The sequence below is a fragment of the Rhinoderma darwinii genome, chromosome 10 (assembly GCF_050947455.1).
Source record: "Rhinoderma darwinii isolate aRhiDar2 chromosome 10, aRhiDar2.hap1, whole genome shotgun sequence".
In the NCBI taxonomy this organism is placed as follows: Eukaryota; Metazoa; Chordata; class Amphibia; order Anura; family Rhinodermatidae; genus Rhinoderma; species Rhinoderma darwinii.
In genome coordinates this window covers 101818347-101837921 of record NC_134696.1, presented here as the reverse complement: position 1 = coordinate 101837921, position 19575 = coordinate 101818347, and the positions used below count along the sequence as shown (strand labels likewise).

The 19575-nt window shown below is 37.4% G+C and overlaps 1 protein-coding gene across 1 annotated transcript in view; it reads right to left on the bottom strand.

Moving 5' to 3' along the window:
• Positions 1 to 1307: 1307 nt before the first annotated feature.
• Positions 1308 to 19575, bottom strand: part of SCN1B (sodium voltage-gated channel beta subunit 1) — a 42413-nt gene continuing 24145 nt past the window's right edge. The window contains exons 4-7 of the mRNA XM_075840433.1: positions 6791 to 7028; positions 6428 to 6569; positions 4968 to 5059; positions 1308 to 4306 (exon numbers count right to left, since the gene is read on the bottom strand). Coding sequence (XP_075696548.1) covers positions 4993 to 5059; positions 6428 to 6569; positions 6791 to 7028 — 447 coding nt within the window. The 3' untranslated portion in view covers positions 1308 to 4306; positions 4968 to 4992. The remainder of the gene's footprint in view (positions 4307 to 4967; positions 5060 to 6427; positions 6570 to 6790; positions 7029 to 19575) is intronic.

Genomic DNA, 19575 nt, shown 5'->3' with positions numbered 1-19575 from the left:
GTCCCCTGTAGATAGTGCCCCCCAGAGAATCCCCTCTAGATAGTGCCCCCCCCAGAGAATCCCCTGTAGATAGTGCCCCCCAGAGAGTCCCCTATAGATAGTGCCCCCCAGAGAGTCTCCTGCAGATAGTGATGCCTCAGGAAGTCCCCTGTAGATAGTGCCCCCCAGGGAGTTCCCTGTAGATAGTGCCCCCCAGGGAGTCACCTGTAGATAGTGCCTGCGAGAGTCCCCTGTAGATAGTGCCCCCCAGGGAGTCTCCTGTAGATAGTGCCCCACAGGGAGTCCCCCGTACATAGTGCCCCCCAGAGAGTCCCTTGTAAATAGTGCCCTCCAGAGAGTCCCCTGTAGATAGTGCCCCCCAGGTAGTCTCCTGTAGATAGTGCACCCCGATAGTGCCCCCAGGGAGACCCTGTAGATAGTGCCACCCCCAGAGAATCCCCTGTAGATAGTGCCCCCCAGAGAATCCCCTGTAGATAGTGCCCCCCAGAGATTCCCTTGTAGATAGTGCCCCCAGGGAGTCCCCTGTAGATAGTGCCCCCAGGGAATCCCCCGTACATAGTGCACCTCAGGAAGTCCCCTGTAGATCGTGCCACCCAGAGAGTCCCTTGTAGATAGTGCTTCCCAGAGAGTCCCCTGTAGATAGTGTCCTCCAGGGGGACCCTTGTAGATAGTATCCCCAGGCAGTCCCTGTAGATAATGCCCCCAGAGAGTCCCCTGTACAAACATTACATTTTCAACTGTCCCCGTTCCCGCACCATCCTAAAGCGATGCAGGCCTGGTCAGAGACCAGGCCTTTATTCAGCGGAACGACGCAGCCGGCACGATGACGTAATCGCACTGACTGCATCATTGCTAAAGCGCCAAATGGCGAGGCACTGGGCTGATAGTTCTCGTGCCTCGCCAGGCAGTGCTAGACTAATTAATTGTATCCGCGTCCTAATGTTGCATATTTCAATTTTGGCGCATGCGCTGTGCAAACCTTCAGGGGAAGAAAAAAAATGATGGACATTGTTTTTTTCTGCCTGAGACTACGAACGGCAGCAAAAACACCCGGTTTTTGCAGACTGTCCGTAAATATATAGACGGTTGGCAACCCTGTTCCCCATCCACTGGTTTGCTACCAATGTAGTCCTGCACAGCTATCCAAGGTCCCCGCAGCAGCCGCATGGTCCACCTCCATGCTATGTACAGCCTTGGGCTCGGGCCATATGTATCTAGAACCCAAAGCATAGAGACAAACAGACTCAACGTATCAATTAATATGTAAGTAAATGACACAGCAGACATTGTATCAATGTTTATATTGTCCGATTTCTTTATTATTCTCAGTCAAATAAATAGAATATTTCTTTAAAAAACAAACAAAAAGAAACAAAAAACAAACAAAAAGAAACAAAAAAACACCACACGACCCGCAAATTTCCCAGCCTGGAAATAACATGAAGAACGCAAAAGTATCTATATAAAAAATAGTAACCGTAGAATAAAATTAATATGACATTTTATAGCAGGGATTACCATGGTGACAGCGGGTGATGACAGACGGATTTAACACCTTCATCTCCAGCTTGAAGCATCTGCTGGTAGAGGAAGGGTTAAGAAGCAGGCACAATAAGACAGTAGAAGCTTGCTTTGCAAGGCTGCAGCTTGTTGGTACAGTACAATTCAGCATGCATCATACATAATTTGCGGCTACGCAGTAGCCCTACTAAATGATATGCTACTGAGGAAGTTTGTTATGGCATGCCAAGTTCTCCATGAGGCTTCAAAGGCCAACTCCAGCCCTCACCAGATTGACTGCACTTAACCAAGATCGTCCACCCAAGTCATAACCCCAGGGTCTAGAATCCAGAGATCTGGGGCGCTCTTTGATATGGACCTGCCACCAATGAGCTGCTTTAGTTGCCCATGGACCTTCAGAGTTGACATGGAAGGTCCAAGGAGGTCACCAGAGATGGAGCAGTTCTCATTATCATTGTGTGCAGGAAACGAAAGCTGAACACCATCTGCTGGATCACCGCTGGAGACCACTGACCGACCAGGAATATCTACTACACCCCTGGATCACCAGGGATGACCACTGATTCACCAAAAATGATCACTAGATCCTCAGAGATGCCCAATGATCACCAATTTTGGATGTCAAACCACTACGGATGGAGACTAAACCTCAGATCACCAGTTATGGGCACCTCAGTCTCCAGGGACAGGACTGTGCACTCCACCTTGTTGGCGTGCAGGGCTTTTGTAGAGGACGGAGAACATCTATGGTGAACACAAGGTAATGGAGTCAGAAATGGAGCAGATCTCCAGCGTGAGGACCCCACAAAAGAGCAGATCTCAGCTTCGTAGACTCCTGTGGGTATAATAAGTGGTAACGACAGGTTGTAAATAAATGCAGTCAGACCTGAATTTTCATCTGGAGTTGCCCTTTAATTAATCTGAGGGACACTTATTACACCTTGTGCACGAGAAAGAAAGGGGCAAAGAAGTGACTTTGGCCATAAAACCTGAACCGTTTATAGAATCGATTCGGTCCTTGCATCAGTTTTGGTTTTACGCAAATTGCGCAGATCATTCACTGTGATGACTCTCCGAGTTTAGCCAAAGTTCGGCATTAAAGGGGATGTCAGGTTTGGATGATTGACCACTCCTCTGACGATCATCTGGTATCACTCAGGGCAGTGAGTGATTAGCATTACACAACCCCCATTGAAATGAGCCATCTGTGTAATGCACGGGTACACACAGTCCTGTAGAGAGTAGCCTTCGTAACTCTCCACCCTGTTAATAGAGCAGGGCCCCAAGTGGGGGGCCATTCACCCTCCATAGGACCTAAACCGATAAATTGTACTTGTAATACCCTGCCTGACCACATGGTGTGCTGTTCAAAAGAGAGACATGTCCATGCGTAACATAGAATGCAGAGCACTTTCATTTAAGCACAAGTGCCACCCAGTGGTAGAAATATTTAGTGCAATCATTTACATTTTCTAGTCTGAAACACACATAGGACATATTTATAATGTCAGGAAATAAATGGTATAGCCCAGTGTTAGAATTTGATGCATGCTTTGTGTGTGTATAAATCTATATATATATATATATATATGGGATAGATATTTTCTAAACCTCTCTATAGTCTTATAGATAAGGGCTGCAGGTGACCACAGGTGCTTCCAATATGAAAATGTTCAGAGCCTCCTAGCCGGGGCTTAAAACGCGTTAGGCCTCGGAGACGGCCTTCCCTATGGACTGCCATACCTCACAGGGGGAGAAGCAGCCTGGTCAAATCTTCCTCTTTCAATCATACATAATATAATCTAATTTTATTCTCTCTTTTTTTTTAGTTTGTTTTATTCTGTATTACAAAATAAATAACATGCTTTGATAAAAAGTCATTTAACCCCTTCACCCCGAGCTTCGCAGACCCAGAACACAGCAGGAGTTGGGTAACCACACTTGGATTGCACCCCGGTATGTAGTTCACATTCAAAATGTCGCCCCAGTATCCATTGCGGAAGCCGGAACAGCAGAGCTGAGTGAGTTCTATCCACTTTTGCAGCGGTTTTCTCCCCCCGTAATGCCGTCCTGACCGTCAACGTTTATTTAAAGCTTCGAATGTGCAGGGGCTTTAACTCATTGGGTGCCAGACCACGTTGCAGCATGTTGTCCGACAGTACTTTCAGGGTAAAGCCCCACCTGGCCTGGTCGAGTAAATACAAGACTAGGCGCAATTTATTTTTTGCAGAGCAGATAAGAAAAAAATAGGATATGCGTTTGGAGCGACATGCAAGGAGTATTAAGCATGCCCACTGCATCCAAAATACTATGAAAAAAATAGTTTCTTTTTGTTTTCCAGTACATAGAGAAAATTTGGCGTGGATTTGATGGTCGGCTCCCATGAATGTAGCCCCTCCCCCACTCCATGCCCTCAACCGCCCCCCCAAAAAATTAAAGCAATAGTAGCGCAAAAAAAAAAGTCCAACTTTCCATGGAAGCATTTTGAGGAAATTTCCTTAACACCTTCATTGCTGGGTGAGGTAGCAATGAAGAAGCTAAGGAACATTGCATATATGTGTGACCCAGAATGAAGCAAAACGAGTCTTCTCCGCGTCTTCTGTTTGGCATAAAAAGCAACAGAATAGATCTGGAGGCAATCCTGGGATCAGTGGTGGTGGCGGTGGTAGCATTGCCGGCGGTGGTAGTGTTAGCGGTGGCGGAGGTGGGCGCATTTGTGACCCGTTACAGTTTTCGGTCCTCCCAGCAGTGTTTACATTGCTCCTGGCTCCATGTGTTCTCCCAGCTGCAAACAAAATTGAAAAAATTATTTAAAGGGGCAGTACGCCTTAATTTACCCCTTTCGGCCCAAGTCATTTTTGGCCTTCAGAACCACACAAATCTTTTTGTTTTTTTCATCTTGGCATTCCTGATATTTTTATATGCATACCTCCCAACTTTTGATTCTTCATTCACGGGACATATTAGACCACACCCCTGATTGCCCAGGATCGCCCACAAAACATTCTATTAACACCCACTTGGGGGCACATTTGCATAAACCTTGTCCCTTTTGAGATCCGAAAAACAGGACACAACTGACGGTATGAATATGAGGTCTTGTTTTTCTACGGGACGTGTCGTATCTTTCATCCATTCCACATTGGCGTTACGGATACATTTAGCATGCTGATTGTTATTACGCAGAGGCCTCTTTTAGGGCATTTGCAAGAGACACCCCTGGGACATTTGTCAGGTCTCGGACTGTCTTCATAGTGACAGCTTTCCATGGTTATGCCTTTAGCACCCTTTTGCAGCTCCTCTTTTGGCCATTGCAAAAGTATTAGCACCCCTAATCCATGCTCTAACCACTGCACTTATATTCTCCAGTCCGGGTGCCACTGCTATCATTGCACCCCCTATAGTCACACCCTAGGTCTCATTGTCAGAGAGGTCCAGTTACTCACCTGGTTTCCCTGGTCCTGGGTCCTGCTATTCCTGGGGTTGCACTCCTAGGCAATTATCTTTAGTCTCAGCGGTTATTGCTAAATAATCTGAACTGTAGAAGAGAGAAAATGAAAAGAAAGTCAAAGTCTAGATCCAATAATGCAAAAAAAAGGGGAAAAACACAATGTTCATATGTGAGTTATTCCTACTAAAGGTCATGCAGAATAAATAAAGTGAATCTCTAACTTTTAGCACTATATCATTTTTAGGTCCAAAAGTTTCTGCTTCTTAAAGGGGTATTCAGGCCAAAAATATTTATCACCTGTCCACTTGATAGGTGATATATGTCAGGATGGTGGTGCTTTAACTGCTGGGACCCCCACTGATCCCCCCCACTGATCGCTGGATTGGGTGACCCTTGTTTCCTATCTCCCAGCTACATGATCAAGGAAGGAGTTGCTGCTCGGCTCTGCACAGCGCTCGGAAAATTCTGTCACTACCATGCTCTTGTGATCAGTGGGGGTCCCAGCGGTCGGGCACCCACCGATCGAACATTTATCACTTATCCAGTGGATAAGTGATACATGTTTTTCCCTTTTATATATGTAGCTCTGCTTTTCTTACAAAGCTGAAATCCTCTGCATAGACTTACAGTTACATGATAAAATTATGGATACTTGCAACCACCACTAGAGGGAGCTCAGGAGCTAACTGCATACAATGTAGACATTGAACTCAATAATAAAACAGTATGCAGTAAGCTCCCTCTAGTGGTGGCTGGAGGCAGGCAGAATGTTATCATGTAACCGTGACTATGCAGGGGCTTTGGAGCTCTGGATCAGAAACATGATGACAGAAGCAACAATAAACCTATTTAGAATTTATTTTTTTTCAAGGGCAGACCTAACCTTTAAGCGTTCAGTACAATTAATTTAATGTGACATCCAATAGTCCAGAAATTCTGCTAATTCAGAATAATTAGGTATTCTGGAATCAACTCACAAGCCTAAAAGAGTAATTCTGGGTAGAGAAAACTATATACTCTGATATATATTTATCAGAGGATATATACTCTCTTGATTCACATTCACGGCAGTATTTTCTTTCGCACTATTAAAAGTAAGCAATATATACTTTGCAATGGTTGTCTGGTAATCCAGAATATTTCATCGTCCGGCACCAATCAGGTTTAGTTGGTGTAAACTGCAAGTTTGAACATTAGGCTGTAATACATGGAATTGCCACTAGATGGTGATGCATATTAACAAATCTATGGAGATTTCTATTTAATGGCTCTGGCAGTGCCTGGGGATAGGGATGGCGCATAATCAGATTTTCCAAACGCAGAGGGTCCCATCTAAAACAGCCTCATGAGTAGTAACACCCTTACTATCATCCAGTGGGGTCCAGTAACCATTTTAGGCACCTATGGAGCTAACATTTAGTCACAGAGTCACCCAGGCTCCCACACTTCACTCACGCATTCTCCAGAACTGCCTCTTCCCCGGCCGCAGCAATCTTTCGATAACAATAGATCATTTCAACCACCAGCCATATTGTGAGCACCACAATGAGGACGTACATCATGATCTCTGACACTATGGAAGCGACATCTCTGTTACCTGCGTGAAGAGACAGAATCATATGATATTCCGCAGACCAATACTGTGATTATTTTTGCTTTTTCCACCTTTGAGCATTATTTTACAGCTTAAATCATCTACCCATCACTTTACTTCTTTTGTGCTGATTTTAAGCTACAATATGACTTATACACTACTCACTGCCAAAGCTGCATTCAAATTATTTAGTTTTTCGTCTTTCGGTTTCGTCTGTCACTCACCTTTGTCCACGACCGTAACCTCAATGAATTTGGTGACGTTGGTGTTGTAGTCGTGACTTTCAAACATAAGCGTGCGGTTGACTCTGCACATGTAGGTCCCTGCGTGGTCGAAGGACACGTTGGTGATGACTACGGACATGTCCTGTAAGTCTTCCGAGTGACTACTCCCATTCCACTTTATCCTACTTAGAAAGCGGTCGTCCATGATATTTGTATGCTTGTACTGGTAAAGGAGAATCTGTCTCAGAGAAGGAAAGACAAGAGAATCATCATCGCCAGCAAATTAAATAGAGGGGGAGGGGGCGAGACCCCCCAAGACCCCCGAGCTGGTGGCCTAATAGCACTGGGCATAACTTAATGTGAGGTCTTCAACTCCGCGACCAAAGTGTCTAAAGACGCTCATCAGAGGCTTTTGCCATGCTTTACACTGCAGCTATTTTAGTTCAAATTGGCCGCTGTGTATAAGTACTAGATCAGCAGGAAGCCTGATGGTGGCGCTAAGACCACGGCATTTAATATGCCCTGTTATGCCTGGATGCTACAAAAGCGGTGTAATCTGACGGTGTGAGCTGTGACCCCCCGAAATTAGTGGTGGTCTCCGAGCTTTCCTAGAAACAGAAAATATCTAAACAAAATAAGACGATTTAAAGGGGATGATTTAATAAACTTTTCCTTTAAGTACGACATTCATTAAGATAAACCTACACGAGAACTTTACTGCTGTGGAGACTTCTAATGAGAGCGGAAAACAAGGAAACCTAATAGAATATTTATACCCCACAAGTCTCCTAATCTGACAAGATCTCAAGAAGCGAAAAATAAATATCTTTGAAGTTCTGTATTTCTACAGGGAGGAGGCGACGGAAGGTACAAAGCAGACGAGATCATTTACGGTGACAGAAAATCCTGTGAACTTGCAAAATTTGGATATTAAGCTGACATATACAAGTTATATAATAGAATGTGCCCGGGTTATACCAGCATGCTCCATATCACTATATACAGAAGATACCCAGGTTATACCAGCTGTACATATATAATTATATACAGAAGATACCCAGGTTATACCAGCACGCTCCATATCACTATATATAAGAAGAGGTATAACTTATACCAGCTGTACATATATAATTATATACACAAGATACCCAGGTTATACCAGCATGCTCCATATCACTATATACAAGAAGATGTATAACTTATACCAGCTGTACATATATAATTATATACAGAAGATACCCAGGTTATACCAGCATGCTCCATATCACTATATACAGAAGATACCCAGGTTATACCAGCACGCTCCATATCACTATATATAAGAAGATGTATAACTTATACCAGCTGTACATATATAATTATATACAGAAGATACCCGGGTTATACCAGCATGCTCCATATCACTATATATAGAAGATACCCAGGTTATACCAGCACGCTCCATATCACTATATATAAGAAGATGTATAACTTATACCAGCTGTACATATATAATTATATATAGAAGATACCCAGGTTATACCAGCATGCTCCATATCACTATATACAGGAAGATGTATAACTTATACCAGCTGTACATATATAATTATATACAGAAGATACCCAGGTTATACCAGCATGCTCCATATCACTATATACAGGAAGATGTATAACTTATACCAGCTGTACATATATAATTATATACAGAAGATACCCAGGTTATACCAGCATGCTCCATATCACTATATACAAGAAGATGTATAACTTATACCAGCTGTACATATATAATTATATACAGAAGATACCCAGGTTATACCAGCATGCTCCATATCACTGTATACAAGAAGATGTATAACTTATACCAGCCGTACATATATAATTATATACAGAAGATACCCAGGTTATACCAGCATGCCCCATATCACTATATACAGGAAGATGTATAACTTATACCAGCTGTACATATATAATTATATACAGAAGATACCCAGGTTATACCAGCATGCTCCATATCACTATATACAAGAAGATGTATAACTTATACCAGCTGTACATATATAATTATATACAGAAGATACCCAGGTTATACCAGCATGTTCAATATCACTATGTACAAGAAGATGTATAACTTATACCAGCTGTACATATATAATTATATACAGAAGATACCCAGGTTATACCAGCATGCTCCATATCACTGTATACAAGAAGATGTATAACTTATACCAGCTGTACATATATAATTATATACAGGAGATACCCAGGTTATACCAGCATGCTCCATATCACTATATACAAGAAGATGTATAACGTATACCAGCTGTACATATATAATTATATACAGAAGATACCCAGGTTATACCAGCATGCTCCATATCACTATATACAAGAAGATGTATAACTTATAACAGCTGTACATATATAATTATATACAGAAGATACCCAGGTTATACCAGCATGCTCCATATCACTATATACAAGAAGATGTATAACTTATACCAGCTGTACATATATAATTATATACAGAAGATAGCCAGGTTATACCAGCATGCTCCATATCACTATATACAAGAAGATGTATAACTTATACCAGCTGTACATATATAATTATATACAGAAGATAGCCAGGTTATATCAGCATGCTCCATATCACTATATACAGGAAGATGTATAACTTATACCAGCTGTACATATATAATTATATACAGAAGATACCCAGGTTATACCAGCATGCTCCATATCACTATATACAAGAAGATGTGTAACTTATACCAGCTGTACATATATAATTATATACAGGAGATACCCAGGTTATACCAGCATGCTCCATATCACTATATACAAGAAGATGTATAACTTATACCAGCTGTACATATATAATTATATACAGAAGATACCCAGGTTATACCAGCATGCTCCATATCACTATATACAAGAAGATGTATAACTTATACCAGCTGTACATATATAATTATATACAGAAGATACCCAGGTTATACCAGCATGCTCCATATCACTGTATACAAGAAGATGTATAACTTATACCAGCCGTACATATATAATTATATACAGAAGATACCCAGGTTATACCAGCATGCCCCATATCACTATATACAGGAAGATGTATAACTTATACCAGCCGTACATATATAATTATATACAGAAGATACCCAGGTTATACCAGCATGCTCCATATCACTATATACAAGAAGATGTATAACTTATACCAGCTGTACATATATAATTATATACAGAAGATACCCAGGTTATACCAGCATGTTCAATATCACTATGTACAAGAAGATGTATAACTTATAACAGCTGTACATATATAATTATATACAGAAGATACCCAGGTTATACCAGCATGCTCCATATCACTATATACAAGAAGATGTATAACTTATAACAGCTGTACATATATAATTATATACAGAAGATACCCAGGTTATACCAGCATGCTCCATATCACTATATACAAGAAGATGTATAACTTATACCAGCTGTACATATATAATTATATACAGAAGATAGCCAGGTTATACCAGCATGCTCCATATCACTATATACAAGAAGATGTATAACTTATACCAGCTGTACATATATAATTATATACAGAAGATAGCCAGGTTATATCAGCATGCTCCATCTCTCTATATACAAGAAGATGTATAACTTATACCAGCTGTACATATACAATTATATACAGAAGATACCCAGGTTATACCAGCACGCTCCATATCACTATATACAGGAAGATGTATAACTTATACCAGCTGTACATATATAATTATATACAGAAGATACCCAGGTTATACCAGCACGCTCCATATCACTATATACAGGAAGATGTATAACTTATACCAGCTGTACATATATAATTATATACAGAAGATACCCAGGTTATACCAGCATGCTCCATATCACTATATACAGAAGATGTATAACTTATACCAGCTGTACATATATAATTATATACAGAAGATACCCAGGTTATACCAGCATGCTCCATATCACTATATACAAGAAGATGTGTAACTTATACCAGCTGTACATATATAATTATATACAGGAGATACCCAGGTTATACCAGCATGCTCCATATCACTATATACAGGAAGATGTATAACTTATACCAGCTGTACATATATAATTATATACAGAAGATACCCAGGTTATACCAGCATGCTCCATATCACTATATACAAGAAGATGTATAACTTATACCAGCTGTACATATATAATTATATACAGAAGATACCCAGGTTATACCAGCATGCTCCATATCACTGTATACAAGAAGATGTATAACTTATACCAGCCGTACATATATAATTATATACAGAAGATACCCAGGTTATACCAGCATGCCCCATATCACTATATACAGGAAGATGTATAACTTATACCAGCCGTACATATATAATTATATACAGAAGATACCCAGGTTATACCAGCATGCTCCATATCACTATATACAAGAAGATGTATAACTTATACCAGCTGTACATATATAATTATATACAGAAGATACCCAGGTTATACCAGCATGTTCAATATCACTATGTACAAGAAGATGTATAACTTATAACAGCTGTACATATATAATTATATACAGAAGATACCCAGGTTATACCAGCATGCTCCATATCACTATATACAAGAAGATGTATAACTTATACCAGCTGTACATATATAATTATATACAGAAGATAGCCAGGTTATACCAGCATGCTCCATATCACTATATACAAGAAGATGTATAACTTATACCAGCTGTACATATATAATTATATACAGAAGATAGCCAGGTTATATCAGCATGCTCCATATCACTATATACAGAAGATGTATAACTTATACCAGCTGTACATATATAATTATATACAGAAGATACCCAGGTTATACCAGCATGCTCCATATCACTATATACAAGAAGATGTGTAACTTATACCAGCTGTACATATATAATTATATACAGGAGATACCCAGGTTATACCAGCATGCTCCATATCACTATATACAAGAAGATGTATAACTTATACCAGCTGTACATATATAATTATATACAGAAGATACCCAGGTTATACCAGCATGCTCCATATCACTATATACAAGAAGATGTATAACTTATACCAGCTGTACATATATAATTATATACAGAAGATACCCAGGTTATACCAGCATGCTCCATATCACTATATACAAGAAGATGTATAACTTATACCAGCTGTACATATATAATTATATACAGAAGATACCCAGGTTATACCAGCATGCTCCATATCACTATATACAAGAAGATGTATAACTTATACCAGCTGTACATATATAATTATATACAGAAGATGCCCAGGTTATACCAGCATGCTCCATATCACTATATACAAGAAGATGTATAACTTATACCCGCTGTACATATATAATTATATACAGAAGATACCCAGGTTATACCAGCATGTTCAATATCACTATGTACAAGAAGATGTATAACTTATAACAGCTGTACATATATAATTATATACAGAAGATACCCAGGTTATACCAGCATGCTCCATATCACTATATACAAGAAGATGTATAACTTATACCAGCTGTACATATATAATTATATACAGAACATGCCCAGGTTATACCAGCATGCTCCATATCACTATATACAAGAAGATGTATAACTTATACCAGCTGTACATATATAATTATATACAGAAGATACCCAGGTTATACCAGCATGCTCCATATCACTATATACAAGAAGATGTATAACTTATACCAGCTGTACATATATAATTATATACAGAAGATACCCAGGTTATATCGGCATGCTCCATATCACTATATACAGGAAGATGTATAACTTATACCAGCTATACATATATAATTATATACAGAAGATACCCAGGTTATACCAGCATGCTCCATATCACTATATACAAGAAGATGTATAACTTATACCAGCTGTACATATATAATTATATACAGAAGATACCCAGGTTATACCAGCACGCTCCATATCACCATATACAAGAAGATGTATAACTTATACCAGCTGTACATATATAATTATATACAGAAGATACCCAGGTTATACCAGCACGCTCCATATCACCATATACAAGAAGATGTATAACTTATACCAGCTGTACATATATAATTATACACAGAAGATACCCAGGTTATACCAGCATGCTCCATATCACTATATACAAGAAGATGTGTAACTTATACCAGCTGTACATATATAATTATATACAGGAGATACCCAGGTTATACCAGCATGCTCCATATCACTATATACAAGAAGATGTATAACTTATACCAGCTGTACATATATAATTATATGCAGAAGATACCCAGGTTATAGCAGCATGCTCCATATCACTATATACAAGAAGATGTATAACTTATACCAGCTGTACATATATAATTATATACAGAAGATACCCAGATTATACTAGCATGCTCCATATCACTATATACAGGAAGATGTATAACGTATACCACCTGTACATATATAATTATACACAGAAGATACCCATGTTATACCAGCACGGTCCATATCACTATATACAAGAAGATGTATATCTTATACCAGCTGTACATATATAATTATATACAGGAGATACCCAGGTTATACCAGCATGCTCCATATCACTATATACAAGAAGATGTGTAACTTATACCAGCTACACATATATAATGATATACAGAAGATACCCAGGTTATACCAGCATGCTCCATATCACTATATACAAGAAGATGTATAACTTATACCAGCTGTACATATATAATTATATACAGGAGATACCCAGGTTATACCAGCATGCTCCATATCACTATATACAAGAAGATGTATAACTTATACCAGCTGTACATATATAATTATATACAGAAGATACCCAGGTTATACCAGCATGCTCCATATCACTATATACAAGAAGATGTATAACTTATACCAGCTGTACATATATAATTATATACAGGAGATACCTAGGTTATACCAGCATGCTCCATATCACTATATACAAGAAGATGTATAACTTATACCAGCTGTACATATATATATAATTATATACAGAAGATACCCAGGTTATACCAGCATGCTCCATATCACTATATACAAGAAGATGTATAACTTATACCAGCTGTACATATATAATTATATACAGGAGATACCTAGGTTATACCAGCATGCTCCATATCACTATATACAAGAAGATGTATAACTTATACCAGCTGTACATATATATATAATTATATACAGAAGATACCCAGGTTATACCAGCATGCTCCATATCACTATATACAAGAAGATGTATAACTTATACCAGCTGTACATATATAATTATATACAGAAGATACCCAGGTTATACCAGCATGCTCCATATCACTATATACAAGAAGATGTATAACTTATACCAGCTGTACACATATAATTATATACAGAAGATACCCAGGTTATACCAGCATGCTCCATATCACTATATACAAGAAGATGTATAACTTATACCAGCTGTACATATATAATTATATACAGAAGATACCGAGGTTATACCAGCATGCTCCATATCACTATATACAAGAAGATGTATAACTTATACCAGCTGTACATATATAATTATATACAGAAGATACCCAGGTTATACCAGCATGCTCCATATCACTATATACAAGAAGATGTATAACTTATACCAGCTGTACATATATAATTATACACAGAAGATACCCAGGTCATACCAGCATGCTCCGTATCACTATATACAAGAAGATGTATAACTTATACCAGCTGTACATATATAATTATATACAGGAGATACCCAGGTTATACCAGCATGCTGCATATCACTATATACAAGAGGATGTATAACTTATACCAGCTGTACACATATAATTATATACAGAAGATACCCAGGTTATACCAGCATGCTCCATATCACTATATACAAGAAGATGTATAACTTATACCAGCTGTACATATATAATTATATACAGAAGATACCGAGGTTATACCAGCATGCTCCATATCACTATATACAAGAAGATGTATAACTTATATCAGCTGTACATATATAATTATATACAGAAGATGCCCAGGTTATACCAGCATGCTCCATATCACTATATACAAGAAGATGTATAACTTATACCAGCTGTACATATATAATTATATACAGAAGATACCCAGGTTATACCGGCATGCTCCATATCACTATATACAGGAACATGTATAATATACTAGCAGGACATATATAACTATATACAGAAGATACCCAGGTTATACCAGCATGCCCCATATCACTATATACAAGAAGATGTATAACTTATACCAGCTGTACATATATAATTATATACAGAAGATACCCAGGTTATACCAGCATGCTATATATCACTATATACAAGAAGATGTATAACTTATACCAGCTGTACATATATAATTATATATAGAAGAAACCCAGGTTATACCAGCATGCTCCATATCACTATATACATGAAGATCTATAACTTATACCAGCTGTACATATATAATTATATACAGAAGATACCCAGGTTATACCAGCGTGCACCATATCACTATATACAGGAAGATGTATAACTTATAACAACGGTACATATATAATTATATACAGAAGATACCCAGGTTATACCAGCATGCTCCATATCACTATATACAAGAAGATGTATAACTTATACCAGCTGTACATATATAATTATATACAGAAGATACCCAGGTTATACCAGCATGCTCCATATCACTATATACAGGAAGATGTATAACTTATACCAGCTGTACATATATAATTATATACAGAAGATACCCAGGTTATACCAGCATGCTCCATATCACTATATACAAGAAGATGTATAACTTATACCAGCTGTACATATATAATTATATACAGAAGATACCCAGGTTATACCAGCATGTTCAATATCACTATGTACAAGAAGATGTATAACTTATACCAGCTGTACATATATAATTATATACAGAAGATACCCAGGTTATACCAGCATGCTCCATATCACTGTATACAAGAAGATGTATAACTTATACCAGCTGTACATATATAATTATATACAGGAGATACCCAGGTTATACCAGCATGCTCCATATCACTATATACAAGAAGATGTATAACGTATACCAGCTGTACATATATAATTATATACAGAAGATACCCAGGTTATACCAGCATGCTCCATATCACTATATACAAGAAGATGTATAACTTATAACAGCTGTACATATATAATTATATACAGAAGATACCCAGGTTATACCAGCATGCTCCATATCACTATATACAAGAAGATGTATAACTTATACCAGCTGTACATATATAATTATATACAGAAGATAGCCAGGTTATACCAGCATGCTCCATATCACTATATACAAGAAGATGTATAACTTATACCAGCTGTACATATATAATTATATACAGAAGATAGCCAGGTTATATCAGCATGCTCCATATCACTATATACAGGAAGATGTATAACTTATACCAGCTGTACATATATAATTATATACAGAAGATACCCAGGTTATACCAGCATGCTCCATATCACTATATACAAGAAGATGTGTAACTTATACCAGCTGTACATATATAATTATATACAGGAGATACCCAGGTTATACCAGCATGCTCCATATCACTATATACAAGAAGATGTATAACTTATACCAGCTGTACATATATAATTATATACAGAAGATACCCAGGTTATACCAGCATGCTCCATATCACTATATACAAGAAGATGTATAACTTATACCAGCTGTACATATATAATTATATACAGAAGATACCCAGGTTATACCAGCATGCTCCATATCACTGTATACAAGAAGATGTATAACTTATACCAGCCGTACATATATAATTATATACAGAAGATACCCAGGTTATACCAGCATGCCCCATATCACTATATACAGGAAGATGTATAACTTATACCAGCCGTACATATATAATTATATACAGAAGATACCCAGGTTATACCAGCATGCTCCATATCACTATATACAAGAAGATGTATAACTTATACCAGCTGTACATATATAATTATATACAGAAGATACCCAGGTTATACCAGCATGTTCAATATCACTATGTACAAGAAGATGTATAACTTATAACAGCTGTACATATATAATTATATACAGAAGATACCCAGGTTATACCAGCATGCTCCATATCACTATATACAAGAAGATGTATAACTTATAACAGCTGTACATATATAATTATATACAGAAGATACCCAGGTTATACCAGCATGCTCCATATCACTATATACAAGAAGATGTATAACTTATACCAGCTGTACATATATAATTATATACAGAAGATAGCCAGGTTATACCAGCATGCTCCATATCACTATATACAAGAAGATGTATAACTTATACCAGCTGTACATATATAATTATATACAGAAGATAGCCAGGTTATATCAGCATGCTCCATATCACTATATACAGGAAGATGTATAACTTATACCAGCTGTACATATATAATTATATACAGAAGATACCCAGGTTATACCAGCATGCTCCATATCACTATATACAGAAGATGTATAACTTATACCAGCTGTACATATATAATTATATACAGAAGATACCCAGGTTATACCAGCATGCTCCATATCACTATATACAAGAAGATGTGTAACTTATACCAGCTGTACATATATAATTATATACAGGAGATACCCAGGTTATACCAGCATGCTCCATATCACTATATACAGGAAGATGTATAACTTATACCAGCTGTACATATATAATTATATACAGAAGATACCCAGGTTATACCAGCATGCTCCATATCACTATATACAAGAAGATGTATAACTTATACCAGCTGTACATATATAATTATATACAGAAGATACCCAGGTTATACCAGCATGCTCCATATCACTGTATACAAGAAGATGTATAACTTATACCAGCCGTACATATATAATTATATACAGAAGATACCCAGGTTATACCAGCATGCCCCATATCACTATATACAGGAAGATGTATAACTTATACCAGCCGTACATATATAATTATATACAGAAGATACCCAGGTTATACCAGCATGCTCCATATCACTATATACAAGAAGATGTATAACTTATACCAGCTGTACATATATAATTATATACAGAAGATACCCAGGTTATACCAGCATGTTCAATATCACTATGTACAAGAAGATGTATAACTTATAACAGCTGTACATATATAATTATATACAGAAGATACCCAGGTTATACCAGCATGCTCCATATCACTATATACAAGAAGATGTATAACTTATACCAGCTGTACATATATAATTATATACAGAAGATAGCCAGGTTATACCAGCATGCTCCATATCACTATATACAAGAAGATGTATAACTTATACCAGCTGTACATATATAATTATATACAGAAGATAGCCAGGTTATATCAGCATGCTCCATATCACTATATACAGAAGATGTATAACTTATACCAGCTGTACATATATAATTATATACAGAAGATACCCAGGTTATACCAGCATGCTCCATATCACTATATACAAGAAGATGTGTAACTTATACCAGCTGTACATATATAATTATATACAGGAGATACCCAGGTTATACCAGCATGCTCCATATCACTATATACAAGAAGATGTATAACTTATACCAGCTGTACATATATAATTATATACAGAAGATACCCAGGTTATACCAGCATGCTCCATATCACTATATACAAGAAGATGTATAACTTATACCAGCTGTACATATATAATTATATACAGAAGATACCCAGGTTATACCAGCATGCTCCATATCACTATATACAAGAAGATGTATAACTTATACCAGCTGTACATATATAATTATATACAGAAGATACCCAGGTTATACCAGCATGCTCCATATCACTATATACAAGAAGATGTATAACTTATACCAGCTGTACATATATAATTATATACAGAAGATGCCCAGGTTATACCAGCATGCTCCATATCACTATATACAAGAAGATGTATAACTTATACCCGCTGTACATATATAATTATATACAGAAGATACCCAGGTTATACCAGCATGTTCAATATCACTATGTACAAGAAGATGTATAACTTATAACAGCTGTACATATATAATTATATACAGAAGATACCCAGGTTATACCAGCATGCTCCATATCACTATATACAAGAAGATGTATAACTTATACCAGCTGTACATATATAATTATATACAGAACATGCCCAGGTTATACCAGCATGCTCCATATCACTATATACAAGAAGATGTATAACTTATACCAGCTGTACATATATAATTATATACAGAAGATACCCAGGTTATACCAGCATGCTCCATATCACTATATACAAGAAGATGTATAACTTATACCAGCTGTACATATATAATTATATACAGAAGATACCCAGGTTATATCGGCATGCTCCATATCACTATATACAGGAAGATGTATAACTTATACCAGCTATACATATATAATTATATACAGAAGATACCCAGGTTATACCAGCATGCTCCATATCACTATATACAAGAAGATGTATAACTTATACCAGCTGTACATATATAATTATATACAGAAGATACCCAGGTTATACCAGCACGCTCCATATCACCATATACAAGAAGATGTATAACTTATACCAGCTGTACATATATAATTATATACAGAAGATACCCAGGTTATACCAGCACGCTCCATATCACCATATACAAGAAGATGTATAACTTATACCAGCTGTACATATATAATTATA